This window comes from Suillus paluster, assembly GCF_016628075.1.
Source record: "Suillus paluster strain FC165 chromosome Unknown EDB91scaffold_163, whole genome shotgun sequence".
Classification (NCBI taxonomy): domain Eukaryota; kingdom Fungi; phylum Basidiomycota; class Agaricomycetes; order Boletales; family Suillaceae; genus Suillus; species Suillus paluster.
Genome location: NW_024537723.1, coordinates 1 through 19,623, shown reverse-complemented (window position 1 = coordinate 19,623; position 19,623 = coordinate 1). Strand labels below are relative to the sequence as shown.

Genomic DNA, 19,623 nt, shown 5'->3' with positions numbered 1-19,623 from the left:
AGCCGCTATATAACTGAAGCTAATACAAGGCCTCGCCATCTCTCACCACTGCCCAGTGTCGAGACCGACGCGATACCAAGACTCGACCAGCTGTTTGTTCATCGCGTCCCGAATCTCGTTCATATTTACAAATTGAAATCGATCCCACTACACTAGGTAGGGGGAATAACTTACTGGCAATATTTATCTCTTAAATTGGGATACCACGACCGATCATCCACGTTGTCTCGTCCGATCTGCGTCAGTGCCCGTCTTCATGCTATGCAATAACGGAGAAAACGCGTCCCCCATTTATATTCTGCCACGTTGTTGAAATCAAGATGCAGAATGTCCGTCTTCCGAGCTAGAGCATAATTTCTAGATAGCTTCGATCCGTGGATATGGTCCCGAACTCCCAGGGTTACCCAGAGGCATTTTTTACTGGGCGTCGGGCCCAGCATCCTTGCCCAATTTTCCGAGGAGAAGACCAGGGCACCTGCGTATATTGTTGGACTGAATTCCTTAACTGCTCTTCTTGATTTCCGTAAGATAGTTTCCATTGAGTAACAGTATCAATTTATTCTTGATTTATCAAGTTGCGTCGTCCATTTACAGAACTAGAGTGGATGGAGAGTCGGGATACCAGTGCGTTCACCCTGATGCCGTGAGTAGCCACACCGCGGCCAACCCTTTCACGAGAGTGGATACAGCGACCTTGGATGAATTGTAGAAGACCTGCGTCAAGGGCTTATTTGGTGCGACTTGGTTGATGATCTGCGAGCCCATGGAGGATGTAATGGCGATCGAACCACCATGCTTGTTGATCTACAATCTGCCAGATCCGTCTGGGTCATGCCTTCCAAAAATACTACACGATGGTAGAACTTACTTTGCCGCGGCCCTGGCGCTGTTGAATACACCAAGGACATTAAAACCGTACACTTTGTGGAAGTCAGTTCGAGAGCAGGCTTCACGACAAAGGCACCAGCATTCTGTGATACCAAGACGTTCGAAGAAGTTCCATTTACCGCAATAAGCCCTGTCACCGGACCTAGCTCTGTGTCGATGAGAGAGAACGTTTCATTTGTCTTCTCTGCATCAGATACATCACTTTGATAAGCCTGTGTGCGAAGGCAGGGTTAAGCCAATAATTCCGCCCCCAGGTATTTCACAAAACGGGCCTTCAATTGCACACCAAACTCTTTGCTAAGTTCCTCAGTAACTTCAGGCATACCCTTGGAGCCCCTGAGTATACCAAACCATCAGCATATAGTCATAGAATATAAGTGCCAGATTCGGAGTCAACCTGTAAACAATCGCCACTCGTGCACCAGCCTGAGCACTCCTGGGCGCTCTGAGCAACAGCACGAGTAAAAGTGTATGCAATCCCACGGTTACCCCCGATAATGATAATGCATTTGTCTACGGCAAGACAAAGAAGGTCAGGTGGAAAGTGATGCCTGCACAATCGCAGACGATGCACTGGAGAAGTCGATGGTGGAACATTTCGAAGCCATGATATGTTGCATGCGTCGATGGGGGTTGGTATCTTTGATCCGAGGACCGAGGTATATGCAGTGTTGAAGAAAGAGAGATGTGAGGATGTTCAAGGCGGCGAAATTGTATCCTGACGAGCTACAGACACCGACGTCATAACCTGAGCAGTAGAATTGTGATCGAGGATAGCGAGCGTACACGTAGCGCAAATTTCTGGCAGGCTGAAATGTCTGTATATATCGTACATATAATACGTTGGAGTGGGGACCCCTAGGCAGAGGGTGAGAGCAGTGTTTGACGATATTTGGGCCGGGTTTAGCCGAGGCAGAGTTGTCAGAGCAGTCGATAGCCAGAGTAGAGGAGTACTATCATTCCGGGTAATCTGCAACTAGCATGTAATATGCAAAATGTTCAAAACACCTCAACGCGCTGCTCGACTCACTTCAAAAAAATTCAGGCATATGTAGACTACTTATAGATGATGTATTGTCCAAGTAGAATGAAAATTTCTTGAGTGTTGCAGCTGCGAGAGATGAAATAGTGGTAATTTGTAACCATGCAGGAACATAAACCATCCAGATCCCATAGATCCTACAGATATATTCACAAAGTTATACGTGGAGCATAACAATCACCTCGCCAGGATTCCAGAACACAATTTCGGTAAAGGTCATCCAGTGTTGTTTTAAGATGCTATAGAGGAAGAATTGACGACATGTATGAAAACGTGACAGCAGATAGGAGAGAGTGTAAGAAATTCAATCTCCTCTACAGCACACTCGGCTAGTGCACGGCATCTGCACTCTCCACACCAAGTCTTGCATTGTGTTGTGTCGTCTCCTCTTGCATCATTCTCGCATCCTTATTACAATGGCACCAAACCACAGGCGTACTATCCGTCAGAAGAAAGCCGAAGCAAGACATGATTCGTCAAAATTCAATGCACGAACCATTTAGTGGCTATCAACCACAGCCTATCCCTCCGAGTCAACCCTCGATGTTGCGCATGGATCTTCCCCCACCCGGGTATGCACCCCCATATTGTCCCATGCACCATTCCGCACCTCAGCTTCAGCCTCCAAATATTCCTCACTTTGCGACGGCTGGTAGAGCAGATGTTCGAGTTGGTGGTGAGGCACAGATGTATGATGTCGCAGGCCGTCAGCTCTATTCAGGACCATATCACCAGTACAATCACAATAACTACATGAATCACGATACTTAATAATAATATATTGCTGTATTCAGTATTTTCAGAGCTTCGCACCACTTCAACTGTTCGACGACTCAACGCCAACAGATCGAGAGCTGCGGAAAGTCAAAGTTGACGGTGCCGGTGCTGCGCCGAGGCGTGACACGACGTGACCATATTTTGCAGATTAGCAGTCAGACCCTGAATTTTCTCGACTTTCATCCGACACCACACCACAACGTCTTAAAAATGAGTAAAAATCAGATCTATATAGAGGTGGTACGAATCTACAACCCTCTAAATTCGTGGAAGATAAAATGAAGTGGTTGACGAGCTACAAAAGATTTGCTGAAAAAGTTGCAGATTACCCGGAATGATAGTAGGCAACTCCAACGTTCGATCAAGAGAACAGCTGAAGACGTTACTGGTGAACTTATGGATCCATAAATAAGCTCAGTTTCTAATACATAGTTTGTGGAGCTGCGCCGCGATTTACCTTGTAACCATACATTCTGACGACATCTGCACTCGGGGAATCATTTCAACATCTGTAACATTCACAACTGGTGCCCCTCAAAGTAGCTTGCAAAGCTCCTCGCTGACATCGGGCTACAATCGACATGTCGACATATTTAAGCTCTGCTACAAGATGGCCTCCCTTCTAGCGAAGTCCTGATCTGAGACTAGAAGTGATAGTAAATATGAAGAACGAAAGAGAACAGTATGGTCGGCCATATCAAGTAGCGCGCCCGCGCACGTGTAAAAAAGAAATACACGTTGTTCTTCATTTCTTTCTCTATCTCTGCAGTCAGCACGGCATCACTGACATTTGACCATTCTCACCATACATTCTCCCCTCCGCTTGTTTCCATCCTTTCACCTTGTCTTCCAGCCAGTCGTTAGTATGTTCCCACTCGTCAATCTGCAACGGTTCTTCGTTACGTCCCAGCTGAACATGGACAGTATCACCAGCGCATTTCATTGTCGCCTTCACGATAGATATCGGCCACTGCCAATCTTCATTCAGCCAGAAGAACCGCCAGTAATTGTTCCTCATCTCGCGTAAACGCAAGGCGACCGAGCGGATATCCTGCGATGAGGTGGTGTCACTATCAGACAGCTTGGCCTTGAAAGTGATATCCAAGCCTTCCCAGGCAGCTCTCTCCATTTTTCCTGGTCGATATATTACCACTGTATCCTGCGTGAGCCCATGATAGCTCCACAGGAAAGAGACATGATGGTGCCAGAGAGATTCTTCGTCCTTGGGATGACGAATATGCACATAATACTCCAGGTCATCGAGAGTCACGAGCAGAATGATGAAGTCGAAGAGTTCGTCCTCGGTTTGTCCGAAGGAAATAGAGCGTATGCTAGCTCTGCGGAATGGCGACTCTTCTCCACAGTTTTGTGAGAGAACTTGTTCTATGAAGTCAGACAATGTTACTTTGACCGGGTGCTCGTCATCGTTGTCATCTTCAGGGGGCTGGAGCGGTGTAACAGTGGAAAGCAAGTGTGACGCTACCATGCTGATTGCCGACCAAGGCCAGTCATTACACCTGGATTTCATAGGGAAATGATTTTTTGGAGAAGAAAGCGTGAGGTACCTTGACTCACCAACTATTCAAGCACCACGGAATCTCGATAAACAGGTGCATCAGTCCACGGCAAAAATTACCGACGATCTCTGGCCAAGTATGGCCACGAGGGTAAATGATAAGTCCTGCAATCGTTCTCGCCACGTCCATCGCAACCAACCAATCCAAAAATCGGAGCGGGTGATTTGCCACCACCTAAAAGTGTATCTGCTTGTTCATACACGTAAATATGCACATGGAGTAACCTACCTTAATCCAAGCGCCCGCTGGTTTGTGGATATACCCGGCCCTTCCGAGGGCCCATACCGCTATCGAGTCGCCTTGGCATAGCCCCAGAGTCAAGGGGTGATGGTGGTCCATGATATAGACAGCGCCGTACGACCAAGATTGCCTCCTTGAATTGTTCCGAAAATGTACCCTGAGCGGAATGCAAGCGGGGTCAGAGACCTCGACGAGTCTTCCATCTCGGGTATGGCGAAGAATAGCGCATCGAAACCATTCCATCCTATTGAGAGTGCTTTCGGTAACAAGGGTCGACAGTTCCTGACCTGGATCCAACTCCACAGTGCCATAGATAAATATGTGAACTGACGTGATTCTTGCCCCAGAGGTTGCAATTGGGGGAGTCAGGAGATATAAATATTTACCTGGCCCGCAGAAGTTGCGCCCTAGAAGATGGGGAGCCGTGCCCGGTAGCGTAGGGATTAAATCTGTGAAGTCGGGCGGCAACGCAGTGTATGTATGGTCCTGACCATCCTTATCGGCAGTCCGGTCCTCATGAACGCAAAGTTCCTTGGCACGTAGTGTCCAGTTGAGGGGACCAAAAATGGCATGTTTCAACCAAAGTGCGTGGCCACAGAAGCCATAAAGGAAGCAAATACATCGCAGAGTGTAATACTCGTGCCAACGTAGGTCTTGCCTTCCTTTCTCTGCGATTTCATACTATCAGCCAGGAGAGTGCGTTAAAATGTGCGAGACGCACCTATGCAACGCAAGAGCAGACCCCCGAACGCACCATACTCAGTCATGAGGTAAATTTTGAGCTGATCCGATGTTACATCCCTCCCTAACATAGTCACTGTCTTAATGTTTCTAGACTCGAGGGCAATGACCAGAACAATGCCTCGAGACCAAGCCCAACAGTTGGCACTGAACAACGCATAGGCTGGATGTTTCTTTCCTACTTGACCCAGAATCTTGGCAATGGAATGAAGAGTGACAGGATCACGAGCAGGAGGATCAGAGAACTGGATTTCGAGGACGGTCATGGTGAATCGCCTGCGGTCATGTTCAACGGGATCATCTGGTTTGTAGAACATTGCTTCATCTGCGCTGTCTTTCTGACTGCCAGCAAGACTGTCAGATGTCAAGGGTACCCATTCTCCTAGTCCTGTGTCCGCATCCCAAAAATGTTCCAAGTAAAGTAGACGCCTTTCACTGGCGTAACTCAGAGTAAGGACGATTAACTCGTGACGCCAGTGGGAAAAACGAGTATCCTTAAGCAATTCTAGCTTGTGTATTAGTGCCTTGCCATACCTTGAGCCGCTGGTTTTGGTGTTCGTAGACTTGGCAATACTAGGGCCAGGCGCAGTGCCAGGGGTCTCATCTATGGTGTGTGTCACATGATGCTCAGAACCTGTTGTAAACTCACTGCGACCCACCTACTGGTACCAGGTACTCTCCGAGCACCCTGCTGCAGAAATCATCAATGCGATATCCTCCGTCAAGAGCGAGTGAAGCCATAGCGCGGCGTGCATGCTGTAGAAGCCGCTCTATATATTATGTAGCAAGTATTACTGCTTACAATTGCCTCATGTTCACTTACAGCCGTGGTTCCTGTGCATCAGCCGCATATGCCCTTCTCCATGTTCCATATACACATGGCTGCAACAAGTTCTCGAACAGTTCGATTCTGCATAAAGTGCACTTCACACCAGCAGTGCTTTAGATGTCCCGTCCCCTCCCAAAAATTCATCTGCTCTGTCTCCAAATCTTTGATAATGTTGTCTTGCTTCAGATGGGTCGCATTTATCTCGCCAGGTTTCGTGAATTTGCCGAGGTCGCTGAAGTGGACGGCATACAAGCCGTTGACCGCTGGCGCGCAGAACAGCAAGCAGAATGGGATAGACTGTCCACCACGGTAAGTTATATGCTTAACTAAGCCATCGACCTTCACTAATCCATGTTTGTACAGCTCGCATTCCTCGCCACTATGAGTGCTGCGATCCTCGCGATTTCACCATCCGCTCCCCCTCTCGCTTTCTCTGTTTGGTTGGGCGCAGCTGGGTTGAGCGTCTGCGGTCTTTTCATTGCTCAGTACTTTCCAATCCAGGCGTTCTCTATTTCGGACGAGGACATGGGAAACCTAGTGAAAGATGGCCATTACATCAACTTAGCCATGCTTGCGACTGCGGTCGCCAGCCCTGTCATATTCGCCCTCTGGTCCTCTATTCTTTTTGCCGTCGGCATCGTCGATTACATTATTGAGAATCACCGTGGCGGACCGCAGTTCATGCTGCTCTCGCTTGTACCAATCACTATTGGATTCATAGCGAGCGCAGCCACCATGATGATCGGGAGTGTGATAGGACGGCGTATTCAGGCCCGCGTAGGTGGTCTTTTACCAAATTTTCATTTATTGACCTAGTCTCTCCTGCACGCACCAGTATGATAAAACCGATGTGAGCAAGACGATTTGACCCTCGTATTTTTCTCCTCAAAGATGATCGGATGTGATTTCTCTTCCCTACTATGAACATGTCAAGTTTTCGTCAGAAAGTCTGCCATACAAAACTGGTTGAAAATGCATGTTCTTCCGAAGTTCAGTTTGATAAATAGGAAATTTTTGTATTCTGCAAAGCCCTTTTTTGCGTGTGTGGTTTATAATCCTCATTGACATGAATGATTACGCGGAGAGTTGATGCTCTTTTGGTGCAGCATTGACTTTCTCTGAAATTGTTGTACAAACATTACATCCATCTATGTAATGAACCTCTCCTTCTTAAGCCCCGATTGATCTTGACTCCGTTTCGAATTTACCAAATGAGTTGACCGCTAATAAAAATGCAAAAGGGGTCAGAATCTTTGCGACGTGCGTGATCGCCAGACGTACCCGTCGACGAAGTACTCTCCGCCAGTCATGTAGCTGGCCTGCTCGGACAGGAGCAAAAGCGCCTGACCTGTTACCTCGTGGGGCTATTGAAGTGATCAGTGAATGCCAAATCAAAGAAACAATACATACCTTGGCGAAGCGTTCCAGAGGAATATTTTCCTTCTGATGATCGCGGATATCATGGGGCATGTGGTTGGTTTGATCCGTTTCCACTAATAGAAAATGTCAGGATACTCGGAAGAGGAGGATAAGGCAGAACACTGACCATAACCAGGAGACACGGCGTTTACTCTAATGCGAGGAGCCCACTCAGCGGCCAACCCCTTGGTAAGATTGGAAACGGCGGCCTTGGATGAATTGTAGAAAGCCTGCTTCAAGGCCTTGTCAGGCGCAGCTTGGTTGATGATCTGCGAGCTCATGGAGGAGGTAATAACGATCGAACCCTTCTCCCGCTTCTTCTCGATCCAAAGCCTGCCATATTCGTCAAGGTCACGCCTTCCAAAAATACTACATGGTGGAACTTACTTTGCAGCAGCCCTGGCGCTGTTGAATACACCGAGGACATTGACGCCGTAAACGTGTTTGAAGTCCTCGCTGGTCAGCTCGAGAGCAGGCTTCAAGACCGAGACGCCAGCATTCTGTATCGAGGCGCTTGTTTCAAGAAACAAGGTGGTAGGAAACGGTTGCACTCACTGCAATAAGTCCTGTGACAGGACCCATGTCGGATTCGATCTTAGCAAACACCTCGTTTGTGAGCTTAGCATCGCATACGTCGCATTTGTAAGCCTGTGCAAAAGATAGGAGTTAAATGAGGGAGATATTTCCGCTGAGATGATTACGTACCCTGACTTCGACATTGTATGTGTCCCGAAGTTTCTGAGCGACCTCATCCGCATTCGGGTTGCTCCTAACCGCACGTTCATACAAAAATCAGCGCATGGTGGCATCAGTACGAAGCTAAACCTAACCTGTAGATAATTGCCACTCGGGCACCAGCCTGAGCGAGAGCGGAGCTATACGCATATCCAATTCCGCGGTTACCCCCGGTGACAATGATGCATCTGTCTGTGAGCAGGAAGTAAGCACAGTCGGACGAGCAGTGATGTCCCAGACGACGCACCAGAATAGTTAAAACCTGAAGACATGGTGTGTTGTGTAGTGGTTGAGTTGTTGAGTACGAGTGTAGATGGTGGTCAAGTAGTCGGGAAAGACTAGAGAGGAGACTTGAGGAGAGCGGTATATATACTGGCCTAGTTTAGAGGCCCCTCTTTGAATTTGATAGTTCGAATGTATTGGCCCAGTCGAATTGTAAGCTAAAAGGACTGGGCCGTTTGAGGGGCGCGACCCCAAAATTCAATATTGGCCCCTTTCAGTGCACCCGGGTCGCACTACTACATCTCGTCTGTGCGAGAAGTGATAAATAGTATGTTGCCTGGAGGCTTGAATGGCATTAGAAGCAGTTCGCACTGCTGACATACTTGAGGTGGACGCCCACCTACCGTTTCTTGAAATACCGAGCGTGCTGCCTTGGAGGTCGGAGATCTCGCTGAGGGTTTGTAGCCTGTGATAAACGCGCTATACGCAATGTATGATGTCAATGATCATGCATTCATTCATGGCCCAGTCGACTTGTAAGCTAGAAGGACTGGGCCATTTGAGGGGCGCGACCCCAAAATTCAATGGCCCCTTTCAGTGCACCCGGGTCGCATTACATCTCGTCTGCGCTGATGGTTTGTAGCCTGTGATAAATGCGCTGTACGCAATGTATGATGTCAATGATCATACATTCATTCATGGCCCAATAGACTTGTAAGCCAGAAGGACTGGGCGATTTTCAGGGGCACGACCCCGTAATTGGCCCCTTTCAGTGCACCCGGGTCGCACTACTAATCTCCTCTGTGCGAGAAGTGAGAAATAGTATGTTGTCTGAGGGCGTGAAGGACATTAGTAGAGGCAGTCCGCACTACTGATATGTTGAGTATGTCAATTGACATCGCGGCTGCTCAGCGCTCGTCCTCAACTGTGTTTGCTACATCGGGTTCATTCATTATGGTTCATTTGTTCATGTCGTACCTATAGTTGCACTTTCGCAGCATTGCAGGCACGTCCGGTCCCTCCAGAGTATACCAGCCTTCGCGCAGATATTGTAGGAGCACCAGCTGTATGATCCACTTGAGATGAGATGAACAAAGTTATCCCTGGCCACACACATCAAGGCTACAGTACCTACGCTACTTATGTTTTCCCGTAGTTTTCCCTTTACCCTTGTGGAAAGATTTGCCCTCAAATCCAGGTCGAGCTTTAGTTTTCCCCTTTGACGAAGAAGACTTTCTTTTATCGTTCCGCCGCTCGTTTCGCATTGCAATGTTATCTGAACGTTTCTTCTGCTTGGCAGCCATGGAAGCCGTGACATGTTCTTTCCTCTCATCCCTGCAACGAGATGAGTATCGATAAGAAACCAACTGCATGATCAACGGCTTACCAGGACTTCTTGCTCTTCGCCTTCTCCTTTTCTTTACGTTTGACTGCTTTCTTGAGGCGCCCTTCATCATCCTTGACCTTGACACCTTCGAGACGTGCCTCTGCTTTTGCCCAACGACTCTTATCTTCTATAACTTTGCGTTTATCCTCCGGCATCGAATCCAATTTTTCCTTCCGCGCAGCGAGCTGTGACAAAGCTTGAGTAGGATTGGAAGACGTCTTGAGTGATGCGGCTTTTTTGCTCGAACTCCCAGCCACCGCAGAAAATGACACATTGACCAATGGTCCGTCTGTATGACGAGATGCAGAAGGGCCTTTTGAAGTGGCCGGTAACTCTGGAACAAGCAGCTGATTCTGTTGGTCGAGAACGGAGAGGATTAAATCAAGTTGAAACCTTGCAAGATACGAAATCAGACCTTGATAGGAAGACCCTTCGTTGCCGAATCCTTCTTGCTCCCTTTTTTACCTTCAGCTTCTGCCTTGCGCCTCTCCCTCGTCTCTTTTCGTCGTTTTTCACGAAGCGCAGCGCGTTGTCTTCGCCGTTCCTCCAAAAGCTCATCTTTATCTCCTGGTTCTCCACCACCCTGCCCACCACGTCGTAGAGCTGCCATGCGCAAATGGAGTTTATCTCGAAGAGCAGCGATACTCTCTGGTTTAGCCATGGGCACTATGGGTCCGGAGTCGGGTACAGTAGTTGCAACAGTATCGGGAAGGTCCATATCATCGACTTGCATAACGTCGTCGTCGTCGTCGGCATCATCAGAATCTGACTCCAGTGCTGCAGCTTCCCGTTTTCGCTTGACTTTCGAGTTGGTTCTTTCCAGCTCCAGAGCAGCTTCATTTTGTAAGTCGATCACTGACTTTTGATTGGCTGGGTCCAGCTAGGAAATATATGCACTCAGAAGGGAAACTTTAGCGCGTAATAATGTGGCAGACCTTATCCCTACGAGCGTTTTTTGATGCCTCCTTTGCAGCTTGTTTGGGTGCCTTCTGGTTTTTGCTGTGTTTTTGGTACTTGGACGGGAACTGTCCGACGCGATTCAGGTTAATATTGATCGCAGTTGTAGAATCACTGAAATTTAAAATAACGCACGGCATCGTCTGCATCATGATCATCTTTCGCCAGGTAATATTTGGCGGGTATCAAGTTTAATAGAGCTTCAAATGTATCATTATGAGCCTCGACTGATGCGCGCAGAACTTCGATGGGTGTTGTGGGCATTGTGTATGGACGAGTCTACATGCGAGATCTTGCACTGCTGCAGCGGGAGCAGATGCAGAATTTAAGGATTAGTCATGCAGGTCAAAAAAGGAAAGAAAGTGAACTGCCCTGATCGATCTCATCATGATCGTGCCTCGTTCATGGGGTTGTTGGCGAAGTAGTGCAACGTATGAGCTATCCAGCATTACCGAAATTTGACTGATGGGCTATGTACACGTTGGATCCTGTACCAAACCAGTATGTATGGGTCCGGCCTCACGTTCTAAGTCGTCAGAATCGCACACCACGAGGATGGTAAATTATAAGGTTTGTTTAAACTTTGTCTTTTGTTAAAGCAGTTCAATTTTAGGAAGTTTTGCGTGGTGGGTTGCAAGTGAGGCTTTTACAAAATCACAGAGATGATTCGGTATGATGTGAGCCCAGTTTACACCGTGTTGGCGATGAGCTGATGATGAGGGAGGTCGAGTCGTTTGGCCTGGCCGTCTCTTAAAACTACTGGATCAAGGGCGCAGCATTCTGGTAAACAGTTGTAACGTAACACGAGCAATGACGCGTAGCAAGACAACAATAAATGAAAATACGGTTTGAGTACTTAGGCAGTAGAGTTCGAGAGCATCATGCGTTAAATAACTAGAGAGAGAGATCTGCTTGTAGTGAGATATGAAGCCGGATACCTAGTAACTATAAGACTTACCTGAGTCATGACGGGTGTCATAATGACAAGGGCGTAGAAACAGGGATCGCAAACGCAGCGGTCGCCATCCACTCCGAATCCTCATTTTCGCCTGTACTCCTTTGAACAGACACCAAACACGCTCCTAGGGAAGACAATATTCCAAACATGTACCATATAACTGTGTTGAAAGACATACCCGAAGTGTCCATCGAATTGGTGATGGATCTCTGAATTGTTGGTCGTAGTAGTCTCTATTTGAAGCTGTACCTGAGTACTCGGTTACCCCGTACCAAGGCATGGAATCGACTGACATCCTCTTCGAATACGCGATGTCAACCTTGGTTGAGCAAGACTGTGAGACACCTTACCGGCACGAAACTATATAGGCGATCTGGGTGAGGGTACACATGCGAGGCGTGGCTATAACTGTCGTCCTGGAGGAATTATTATAGTACCGTAAGATTGAGAGCGCTATTACGCTCTAATAACGTAAAAACTCACCGCGTTAGCATACATGTAGTAACTGGACGAGGCGCCATATGGATGATTGATCATGACACCCCAGCATGAACAGGCACTGGTATGCCAATGTGCTGCGTTGAGTTCGCTGCCGCGGAATCAGAAAAACCGCAGGCAGATAAGTAATCGAGGAAGACCGCTCTGCATGTGGCTAGATAAGTTGTCACGAGAAACTGAGAGCAGTGCCGACGGCCCGATGCGAGATGAGTTGTGATGCACATAGCCCAAATGATTGGTTCACAGCTTAGTTGGTAAGCCGAAGTACCCGGTGCGAATTCTTGAACATGTATCCCCGACGACATCATTTTGAAATTCTTCGAATCTTTAATTTTAATAACTGTGTTGACCATGTCAACACCGTTACATTGTACTGGAATGTATTGATCAAGCATGCAAGAGTATGCAGCAGTTTATCCCAGCTGTGTCATCACCCGTGCTATCCGCGGAGATATCCGATGCAGCGCTCATCGTGATGGATGATGACTACGTAGTAGACAGACAACGGAGATACGTTCGTATTCATTGCACTGGTCGATGAAGAAAGGTGCCTACATTGACAGCGCCGCCCAGCTTGAGGAATACCAGTACAACCCCCAGCCAGACGTCCACCTAGTATCTCCCTGCACGCGTTCGAAGCATCTCATACTTCCCGTGTCATCCCCGTTCGCGAATACCTTTCATATCCCACTCCATCCGTTTGAACCAAGTCCAGTAGTGACACTGCTGAAGGGGGAGACACGGACGAAGACATTCTCGAATGCACTCCCGTAACTTATTGATATTCTTTCACCACCCACACACATAGATCCATATCTAGTTTGCTACATGCTGCATACCTCTCCCTTGCAGTTTCTGCAACTTCGCATTTGTACAGCCGCCTCCAACCACCCGCTTTAGAGCGCCCGGATGACCTCGGTGCGATCTTCTTGCATTAATATTTCATGTACTGCACCGATGTGAAAACAGAAACACGACTCACTTCCACACTAGTCGCTGCATATAAAGATGATCTACCACGTCGGTGAGTCATGTGGTTAAGTCCAGGACGCAAACTACTCATACTCACGCAAACCCCGCTGCAGCTTCTGCATTGACTATTATATGCGCAAAAGTAACAGGAGTTATTGCCAGGGGAGTCACTGGCACATATCGACGCTGTCAAAGCAGTAACAATGGCGAGGACAGAGTAGAAACGCATGATGTGATATGGGATCAAATCAATCTGAAGGGGACGGTAGGAGGATGCCTTGCTTTTGTATGCTGAATGTTGTTCTTCATCTGAAAGAGACCCCTTTCGACAGATGATATCTACAATGCCAGCAGATTGCCACCTAAGCTTTACCTTGTAAAGCAAGGTCTATTGGCAATGTGTTTGTTTATAGAATGCAGCAGTGACGCTGGATTATTTATCTGGGTTCGTCGATTAGCCTTAGGTACGAAGATGGCGATCATGTGCACACTATGGAATGGGAGAAGAGGACCCATTTATTGGGTGGTAGGCCGGAACCGTCGTCGTTACCGACACTTTTGGAAAATTTGCTGGCAGCGGTCTACAATGTGGTCAAAAGCCCAACACATGTGGAACTACCAGACGAGAAGGCATCCGATCACGAGTCGTTAATTCAGATATCACATACCCTAAATCTGGTCTGACTGGTGAGCATGAAACTTAAGAGCACGCTGGGGGTACAGAAGTAAGTCCGAATTATCTAGAGCAATTGTCGCAAGCCCTGATATCCAAGTTCTGTGGTTAACATTCAGCAACATTGTCCATCAAGCTGTAAGCCTATCGCTTACGACATCACATCACGTGGCTGTTCGGTTCCCTTATATCATCGCGCTATCCATTGTTTATCGCAGACTCGGGTCTCTTAGCTACTACTACATTGCTCCCTTGTATTATCGAAATCCACGATCTTGTCTCGTTACTTCTCGCCCGATCCGTCTTAGTGTTTCCCGCCGTACCACGGCGGGCCTCCACAAGCAAGCGGGAAGCAGGATTACTCGCAGTGCGGTCAAAAGCTTGCAACCGAGTGCGTGCTACCAGACAATGGCCATCTACGCTACGCAAGCTCAGGTATGGTAATACCTTGATGGAGAGGAAGGAAATGTGGTACAAACTGTAGATGCAGTACGAAAACTACAAGAAGTCAGCAAGGTGATCAGGCAGTAGTATACGTAGTACGAGGAAAGTTAAAATGGTGCTCGACTTGTATTCTCCCCCGCTAGACGAATCGATGAAGTTCGAGCAGAGCTGACTGAGGAGAGCAAATTTTATTGTGACCGTTGAGTGTCATCGTTGGCATGTACTAATTAGTTTGGGTATGTAGACGTAAAACGTTGACCACGTCTAAGCCACTCCTTCTCCATTCCACTCTCTTAAGAATCATAATTACTTATATGAGTGCTGCAGGAATGCACCGCCGAAAGTCCAGCAAAGAAGAAATAGACGACGGAGATACGTTCGTCATCGTTGAAGAAGAACCAACTACGGCACCTACGTTGACAGCGCCGCCCAAGTTGTCTGGTAGGCATCGGATTCATTCTACAGCTCTACCGCAGCTTGGTCCAGGAATACCACCAGCTAGACGTCCACCTAGCATTTCCTTGAATTCACCTCCTACTTCACCTTTCCGCGCAGTCACATGCACGCGTTCGAAGCATCTCCTCGGGTCCGTTCATGCCTCCCGTGTCATCCCCGCTCGCGAATACCTTTCATGTCCCACTTCATCCATTTGAACCCGGGCAAGTAGAGTCCAGTAGCGACACTCCTGAGGGAGGTGGAAGACACGGACGAAGACATTCTCGAATGCACTCCCGTAACCTATCGATATTCTTTCCCCGTCCACACGCAACCATCTCTGAAGATCTCCCCTCAGACGTAGAATCAGCTCCACTCTCCCCAATTAACCAATCCCAATCCCAAATAGAATTCCCTGTACCCGCATCTCAAAGCGAGCCTCTTCAAATCGGGCATGACCGCACGGCTTCCTTCTCATTCGGCTCCTCGGGCACATTTCCCAAGTCAAATTCGACAGGGGCCATCCCAGCTGGCGTGACAGCACGTAGAGGACACCACCATAAGCATTCCCTTTCTCATAACTTCTTCTCTTTCCTTGACCCTGCCCGTCCTTCCCAACCTGAACCAAAACCTGAGGAACTGCATACGGCACCTACCCCAGCCCCGATGTCCCCATGGAGTCCAGTGAGCAACGTCCAAGGCGGTGATAGTGCAAGCTCCAGCAACGCCGATCTCACTATGGGCACTATATCTCGCTCCAATTCTTCATCTCCGGCACCGTCTACCTTGCCTTATACCCACTTCTCTTGGAATCTTAGCAAAGACGGTCTTTTGGCGCGAGTGGCATGTGTGCTGCAGTTCTGCTTGGGCGCATTGGTATGGGCACGTGGTCAGGCGATCGGGTCCTTGGCGTGTACCGGCCTAGGGTATTGGGTTGTATTTGACGCGTTTGGAATCGCAGTGGGCGGACCCCTTCTTGGGAAGGGCAAGGGTGGTTTCGGGTGAGTTTATCAGTTTACCTTGTTCGCTTCATCATATATCACTCGTGGTATGCGCATATACCCATGTTCCCTCGCATATATCCATCCTCTCCCATGTCATTCGCCAAACTGATGCCTCTCACAGCCAAGCACGCACACAAACAACCCTCCTCTTCGCCCAATGCGTCTACCTCATGTTCGCAGGCGTAGTACGTAGCAAAAGAAGCTATCGAACATATCCTACTCTCCGCAGGACAAGGGCACGCTCACGGACATTCTCATTCACCATCTTCTCCTTCCCCTGCATCTCCCTTCCCCCGTATCGGCTTTGGCTCTGAATGTATCAGCCGGCATCACGAGAGGTCTGGGTGTGCATGGCGCAAGCGAGATGGGGAGTGATGGGCATCATCATCATTTTGGTGATGAGAGACCTGAGACGTTGGGGTGCGTATTTTGTTGTTGTTTGCTTTTGTGCGAGGCTGATGGGTCTCTCTTTTGGTATTGGTCTTCCTTTTGGGCCTTGATTCCTCGATCTGGGTGTATTCGCGTACCTCCGTCTCCTCACACTTCCTACTGTCAACGACGTCATATTCCAGACTCCGATACCCGCTCGGCCTGATTATACTCATCCTCTTCTCGCTCCTCGCAACTTCCATCGTGTTCGAGCAGCATGACGTGTTAGTTAGAGGTGTGTGTTTTCCGTTTTATATATGCTTGTTGTGCGGTTATTTTATGCGAGTTTCTTTTCGTCTGCTGTCCTATTTCGTTCGTTCCTGTTCTATTCATTGACGCTGTGCCAGTTCATTTACTTCATTCGGGATTGGGTGCGCGATGATGTTCAATCCATGACCTTGAATACTGATTCCATCTGCTTCTTCTGATGCGCACCCTCCTCTATTTAAAGAACTAACACCAACACTCCCAGTGACGAACAAATACATCCGCTTCCCATCCCCTCTCTCCCTATTCCAACGATGGCCGGCCTTCCCCTTCCCCATCGGTCCCAGCAAGAGGACAAGCGTCTTGGGAGAGGGTATTGAGGAACCCCTATGCTCTTCCTCCGATTGTGTTTTGTCTTGCGATTTTGGGGGGTGAGATGGTGTTGAATGTGTGAGTACACTCTTCCTTTTTTTATATACCCTTCCTGAGTTCTTCTTGCTCGATGTCGTTTTTTCTTGCTCAACTTTCTCCTTACTCGACATCTTCTCCTTACCCTACCTTCAAACAATTCAAACCTCGGCGCACGCTAACCATCCTTGCAGCGCACACTACACCCCCTTCGACCTCTTGTTAGCAACTCTCCAAGTCATCATTACTACCCACGTTGCATATTCAGCGTGTGTCGTCCTAGGCGGCGTGTTATTGCAGACTGCACCTGCTGCGTCGTTCTCGATGAGCGGCGGCGTCAGCGGCATGGGCAACGGCGGCATGAGCGGTATAGGTTCAAAAGGTCCTGACTGGTATAAACAAAGGCATGAAAAGCATCAACCGGACTAGAAGCAAAAATGGAAGCCTTCTGGCGTGTCGTCCGCGAAATCGAGAGACACGAACACATCACGAGTCTTCCTGCTCCGCATGTGTGGCAGGTGTGTCCGCCTGGACAATCCCAATCAAAACCGTCGTTCCCTTTTGGGCAGGGAGTTGCGTCAAGGGCTCGGGCTCGAGTTCGGTCTGCGCTTTCCCCTTTACCTTCTGATGCTTTGTTCTCGTTTTTCGGCGCTGCGAGAGAGATGGATTCCTTCAAATCCAGTGTGGCAAAAGCACCAGACGCATCCAAATCACCACAGCTGATAATCACGCTCTCACCACATGTTCCGTCTTCGTTGCGCGATGAGGAGGTGTTGAAGTTTACGCGGTGGGCTTGTGAGAGGGTTAGGGGGGCGTTTGTGGGTGATGGAACGAGGGGGCTTGGGCTTGGGGTGGAGGTGGAGGTTTGCGTGGGTGTTCTTAGGGGGTAGGTAAGGGTATGTCGACAGCGTGATTAGAATGTATACGTTGATCGATTGTCGAATTCGTCGCTGGATGGGTTTTGAACTTGAGAGAAGGGCCGACTTGGTTTGTATAAATGGTCTCTACTTCAGCTACAGATTATCAAGTTGCAATATGGGGGGTGATGGGCATCGTCATCATTTCGGGGATGATAGGTCTGTGATGTTGGGGTGCGTGGTTTTTTGTTTTTTTTTGTGTGAGGCTGGCTGATGGATGTCTTCGTCTTTTGGTCTCTTCCTTTTTGGGACTTGATTCCTATATGCGTACTGCGTCTCCCCACACTTTCTACGACAACGACATCGTACTCTGAGTCCAGATTGCGATATCCGCTTGGCCTCGTTACCATCCTCTTCTCGCTTCTCGCAACTCACATTGTGTTCGAGCAGCATGAGGAGTAGGGGGTATAGACCACGGGATCCTTTGACAGTCCATCGACCTACAAGTATTGATTATCTAGAGAGAAAGGATTGGATCAGGTGACACCGACCTTGCGATCAACATCATCTCGGTGTGCGGTGATCACCTAGTGATGTTCAATGATGACAAGAAGGAATTGCGAACCAACTCGCTCTCAAACGGCGCTCGTCCTAAACAAGTACCACGTATTAGTCAAAGGTGTATGTTTCCGTCCGTCTGTTTTTTTCATGTGCTTTTTGTGTAGTTGTTTTGTGCTGCCGTTCCATTTCATTTGTTTTATTAATTCTTCTTGGAAGGGGGGTGAGCGATGATTTTCAATATCCATATATCTGAATGCTGATTTCATCCGCTCGTTCTGATGCTCACCCCATCCCTTATCCCTTATCCCTCCTCCCTTCCCACTTTTGCATCCCTCCATTCAAACACAACTAATAGAATATTTCCCAGTAACGAACAAACGCATATCCCCGCTCTCCCTATTCCAACGATCCCGCCCATCCCCATCGGTCCTAGAAAGAGGACAAGCGACATGGGAGAGTATCGAGGAACCTATACACTCTAGTTGCGAACCAACTCGCTCTCAGACGGCGCTCATCCTAAACAAGTACCACGTATAAGTCAAAGGTGTGTTTCCGTCCGTCTGTTTTTTTATGTGCTTGTTGTGTAGTTGTTTTGTACTGCCGTTCCATTTCGTTCGTTCCTATTCATTTGTTTTATTAATTCTTCTCGGAAGGGGGGTGAGCGATGATCTCAATATTCGGATATCTGAACGCTGATTTCATCCGCTCGTTCTAATGCGCACCCCATCTCTCCCCCTTCCCACTTTTGCATTCCTCCTTCCAAACACAACTAACAGAATATTTCCCAGTAACGCACGAACGCATACACATACATATCTCATCTCCGCTCTCCCTATTCCAACGATCCCGCCCCTCCCCATCGGTCCCAGAAAGAGGACAAGCGACATAGAGAGTGTATCGAGGCACCCATACACTCTTCCTCTGATTCTGTTTTTGTATTACAATTCTGGGGGTGAGATGGTGGTGAGTTCTTTTTTACTTAATATCGTTGGCTTTTTGTTTCTTGCTCGATATCGCTCCCTTCTGCTTGACGTTATTTTCTCATGCTTGAGTCTGTTGAATGACAACGCTTCATTCGTGGCAGGTTCGCACTCGTAATGCGTCAGTACATTTTGGACTTCAATATTAATACTAGGATCTTGATTCTGAAAGAAATGATCATAATGTGGTACGCGTACAAGATATACATACATAGTCATACACTCATGACCAGCACGACGTTAGAGGAAAAGAACCCTACGTAACAAACGAGCAAGCGCGTACAGAAACACGAAACGTTTGACAATTGGACGAGTCACCACGACCCTACCTAATTTTGACAGACCTCCGCCTTGCTAATTACAAATTCACACCTGGTAGTCTC

General features: G+C 48.2%; 6 protein-coding genes across 6 annotated transcripts; 3 read left to right on the top strand and 3 right to left on the bottom strand.

Annotated features, from left to right (window-relative positions):
* Positions 1-2,191: 2,191 nt before the first annotated feature.
* EDB91DRAFT_1088042 (uncharacterized protein) lies at positions 2,192-2,841 on the top strand (the record flags this gene model as incomplete). Its single annotated transcript, XM_041316337.1, has 4 exons — positions 2,192-2,225; positions 2,364-2,502; positions 2,546-2,606; positions 2,725-2,841. 4 exons carry the CDS (start codon positions 2,192-2,194, stop codon positions 2,839-2,841), a joined length of 351 nt encoding a protein of 116 aa, XP_041169748.1.
* Positions 2,842-3,215: 374 nt separating this feature from the next.
* EDB91DRAFT_1174235 (uncharacterized protein) lies at positions 3,216-6,240 on the bottom strand. The gene is made up of 6 exons (XM_041320327.1): positions 5,925-6,240; positions 5,246-5,869; positions 4,513-5,192; positions 4,283-4,458; positions 3,512-4,224; positions 3,216-3,464 (listed from the first exon to the last, which is right to left on the bottom strand). The coding sequence occupies exons 1-6, from the start codon at positions 6,004-6,006 to the stop codon at positions 3,352-3,354; spliced, it is 2,388 nt and encodes a 795-aa protein (XP_041169747.1). The 5' UTR covers positions 6,007-6,240; the 3' UTR covers positions 3,216-3,351.
* A 103-nt stretch (positions 6,241-6,343) lies between these two features.
* On the top strand, positions 6,344-7,143 carry EDB91DRAFT_201848 (uncharacterized protein). Its single transcript, XM_041326408.1, has 3 exons — positions 6,344-6,403; positions 6,458-6,871; positions 6,930-7,143. The coding sequence occupies exons 2-3, from the start codon at positions 6,476-6,478 to the stop codon at positions 6,960-6,962; spliced, it is 429 nt and encodes a 142-aa protein (XP_041169746.1). The 5' UTR covers positions 6,344-6,403; positions 6,458-6,475; the 3' UTR covers positions 6,963-7,143.
* A 155-nt stretch (positions 7,144-7,298) lies between these two features.
* EDB91DRAFT_1255941 (NADP-dependent mannitol dehydrogenase MtDH) lies at positions 7,299-8,520 on the bottom strand (the record flags this gene model as incomplete). The annotated part of the gene is made up of 9 exons (XM_041324077.1): positions 7,299-7,317; positions 7,376-7,458; positions 7,505-7,587; positions 7,641-7,846; positions 7,901-8,013; positions 8,069-8,161; positions 8,219-8,282; positions 8,344-8,440; positions 8,496-8,520. The coding sequence occupies 9 exons, from the start codon at positions 8,518-8,520 to the stop codon at positions 7,299-7,301; spliced, it is 783 nt and encodes a 260-aa protein (XP_041169745.1).
* A 1,003-nt stretch (positions 8,521-9,523) lies between these two features.
* Positions 9,524-11,277, bottom strand: EDB91DRAFT_1210005 (surfeit locus protein 6-domain-containing protein). Its single transcript, XM_041320755.1, has 5 exons — positions 10,950-11,277; positions 10,793-10,882; positions 10,273-10,737; positions 9,858-10,210; positions 9,524-9,805 (listed from the first exon to the last, which is right to left on the bottom strand). Exons 1-5 carry the CDS (start codon positions 11,076-11,078, stop codon positions 9,607-9,609), a joined length of 1,236 nt encoding a protein of 411 aa, XP_041169744.1. The 5' UTR covers positions 11,079-11,277; the 3' UTR covers positions 9,524-9,606.
* Positions 11,278-14,953: 3,676 nt separating this feature from the next.
* On the top strand, positions 14,954-17,732 carry EDB91DRAFT_1088037 (uncharacterized protein; the record flags this gene model as incomplete). Its single annotated transcript, XM_041316336.1, has 7 exons — positions 14,954-15,795; positions 15,920-15,983; positions 16,028-16,218; positions 16,371-16,462; positions 16,782-16,884; positions 17,037-17,215; positions 17,257-17,732. 7 exons carry the CDS (start codon positions 14,954-14,956, stop codon positions 17,730-17,732), a joined length of 1,947 nt encoding a protein of 648 aa, XP_041169743.1.
* Positions 17,733-19,623: the final 1,891 nt, after the last annotated feature.

Coding starts and splice junctions, on each gene's coding strand:
- EDB91DRAFT_1174235 (XM_041320327.1), bottom strand. CDS start 6,006: ATGGCTTCACTCGCTCTTGACGGAGGATATCGCATTGATGATTTCTGC. Junction 4,459..4,512: donor CAGCGGGCGCTTGGATTAAG/GTAGGTTACTCC, acceptor ATACACTTTTAG/GTGGTGGCAAATCACCCGCT. Junction 3,465..3,511: donor AGCGGAGGGGAGAATGTATG/GTGAGAATGGTC, acceptor CTGCAGAGATAG/AGAAAGAAATGAAGAACAAC.
- EDB91DRAFT_201848 (XM_041326408.1), top strand. CDS start 6,476: ATGAGTGCTGCGATCCTCGCGATTTCACCATCCGCTCCCCCTCTCGCT. Junction 6,872..6,929: donor GACGGCGTATTCAGGCCCGC/GTAGGTGGTCTT, acceptor TGCACGCACCAG/TATGATAAAACCGATGTGAG.
- EDB91DRAFT_1210005 (XM_041320755.1), bottom strand. CDS start 11,078: ATGCCCACAACACCCATCGAAGTTCTGCGCGCATCAGTCGAGGCTCAT. Junction 10,738..10,792: donor AAAACGCTCGTAGGGATAAG/GTCTGCCACATT, acceptor TATATTTCCTAG/CTGGACCCAGCCAATCAAAA. Junction 9,806..9,857: donor GCGAAGAGCAAGAAGTCCTG/GTAAGCCGTTGA, acceptor ATCTCGTTGCAG/GGATGAGAGGAAAGAACATG.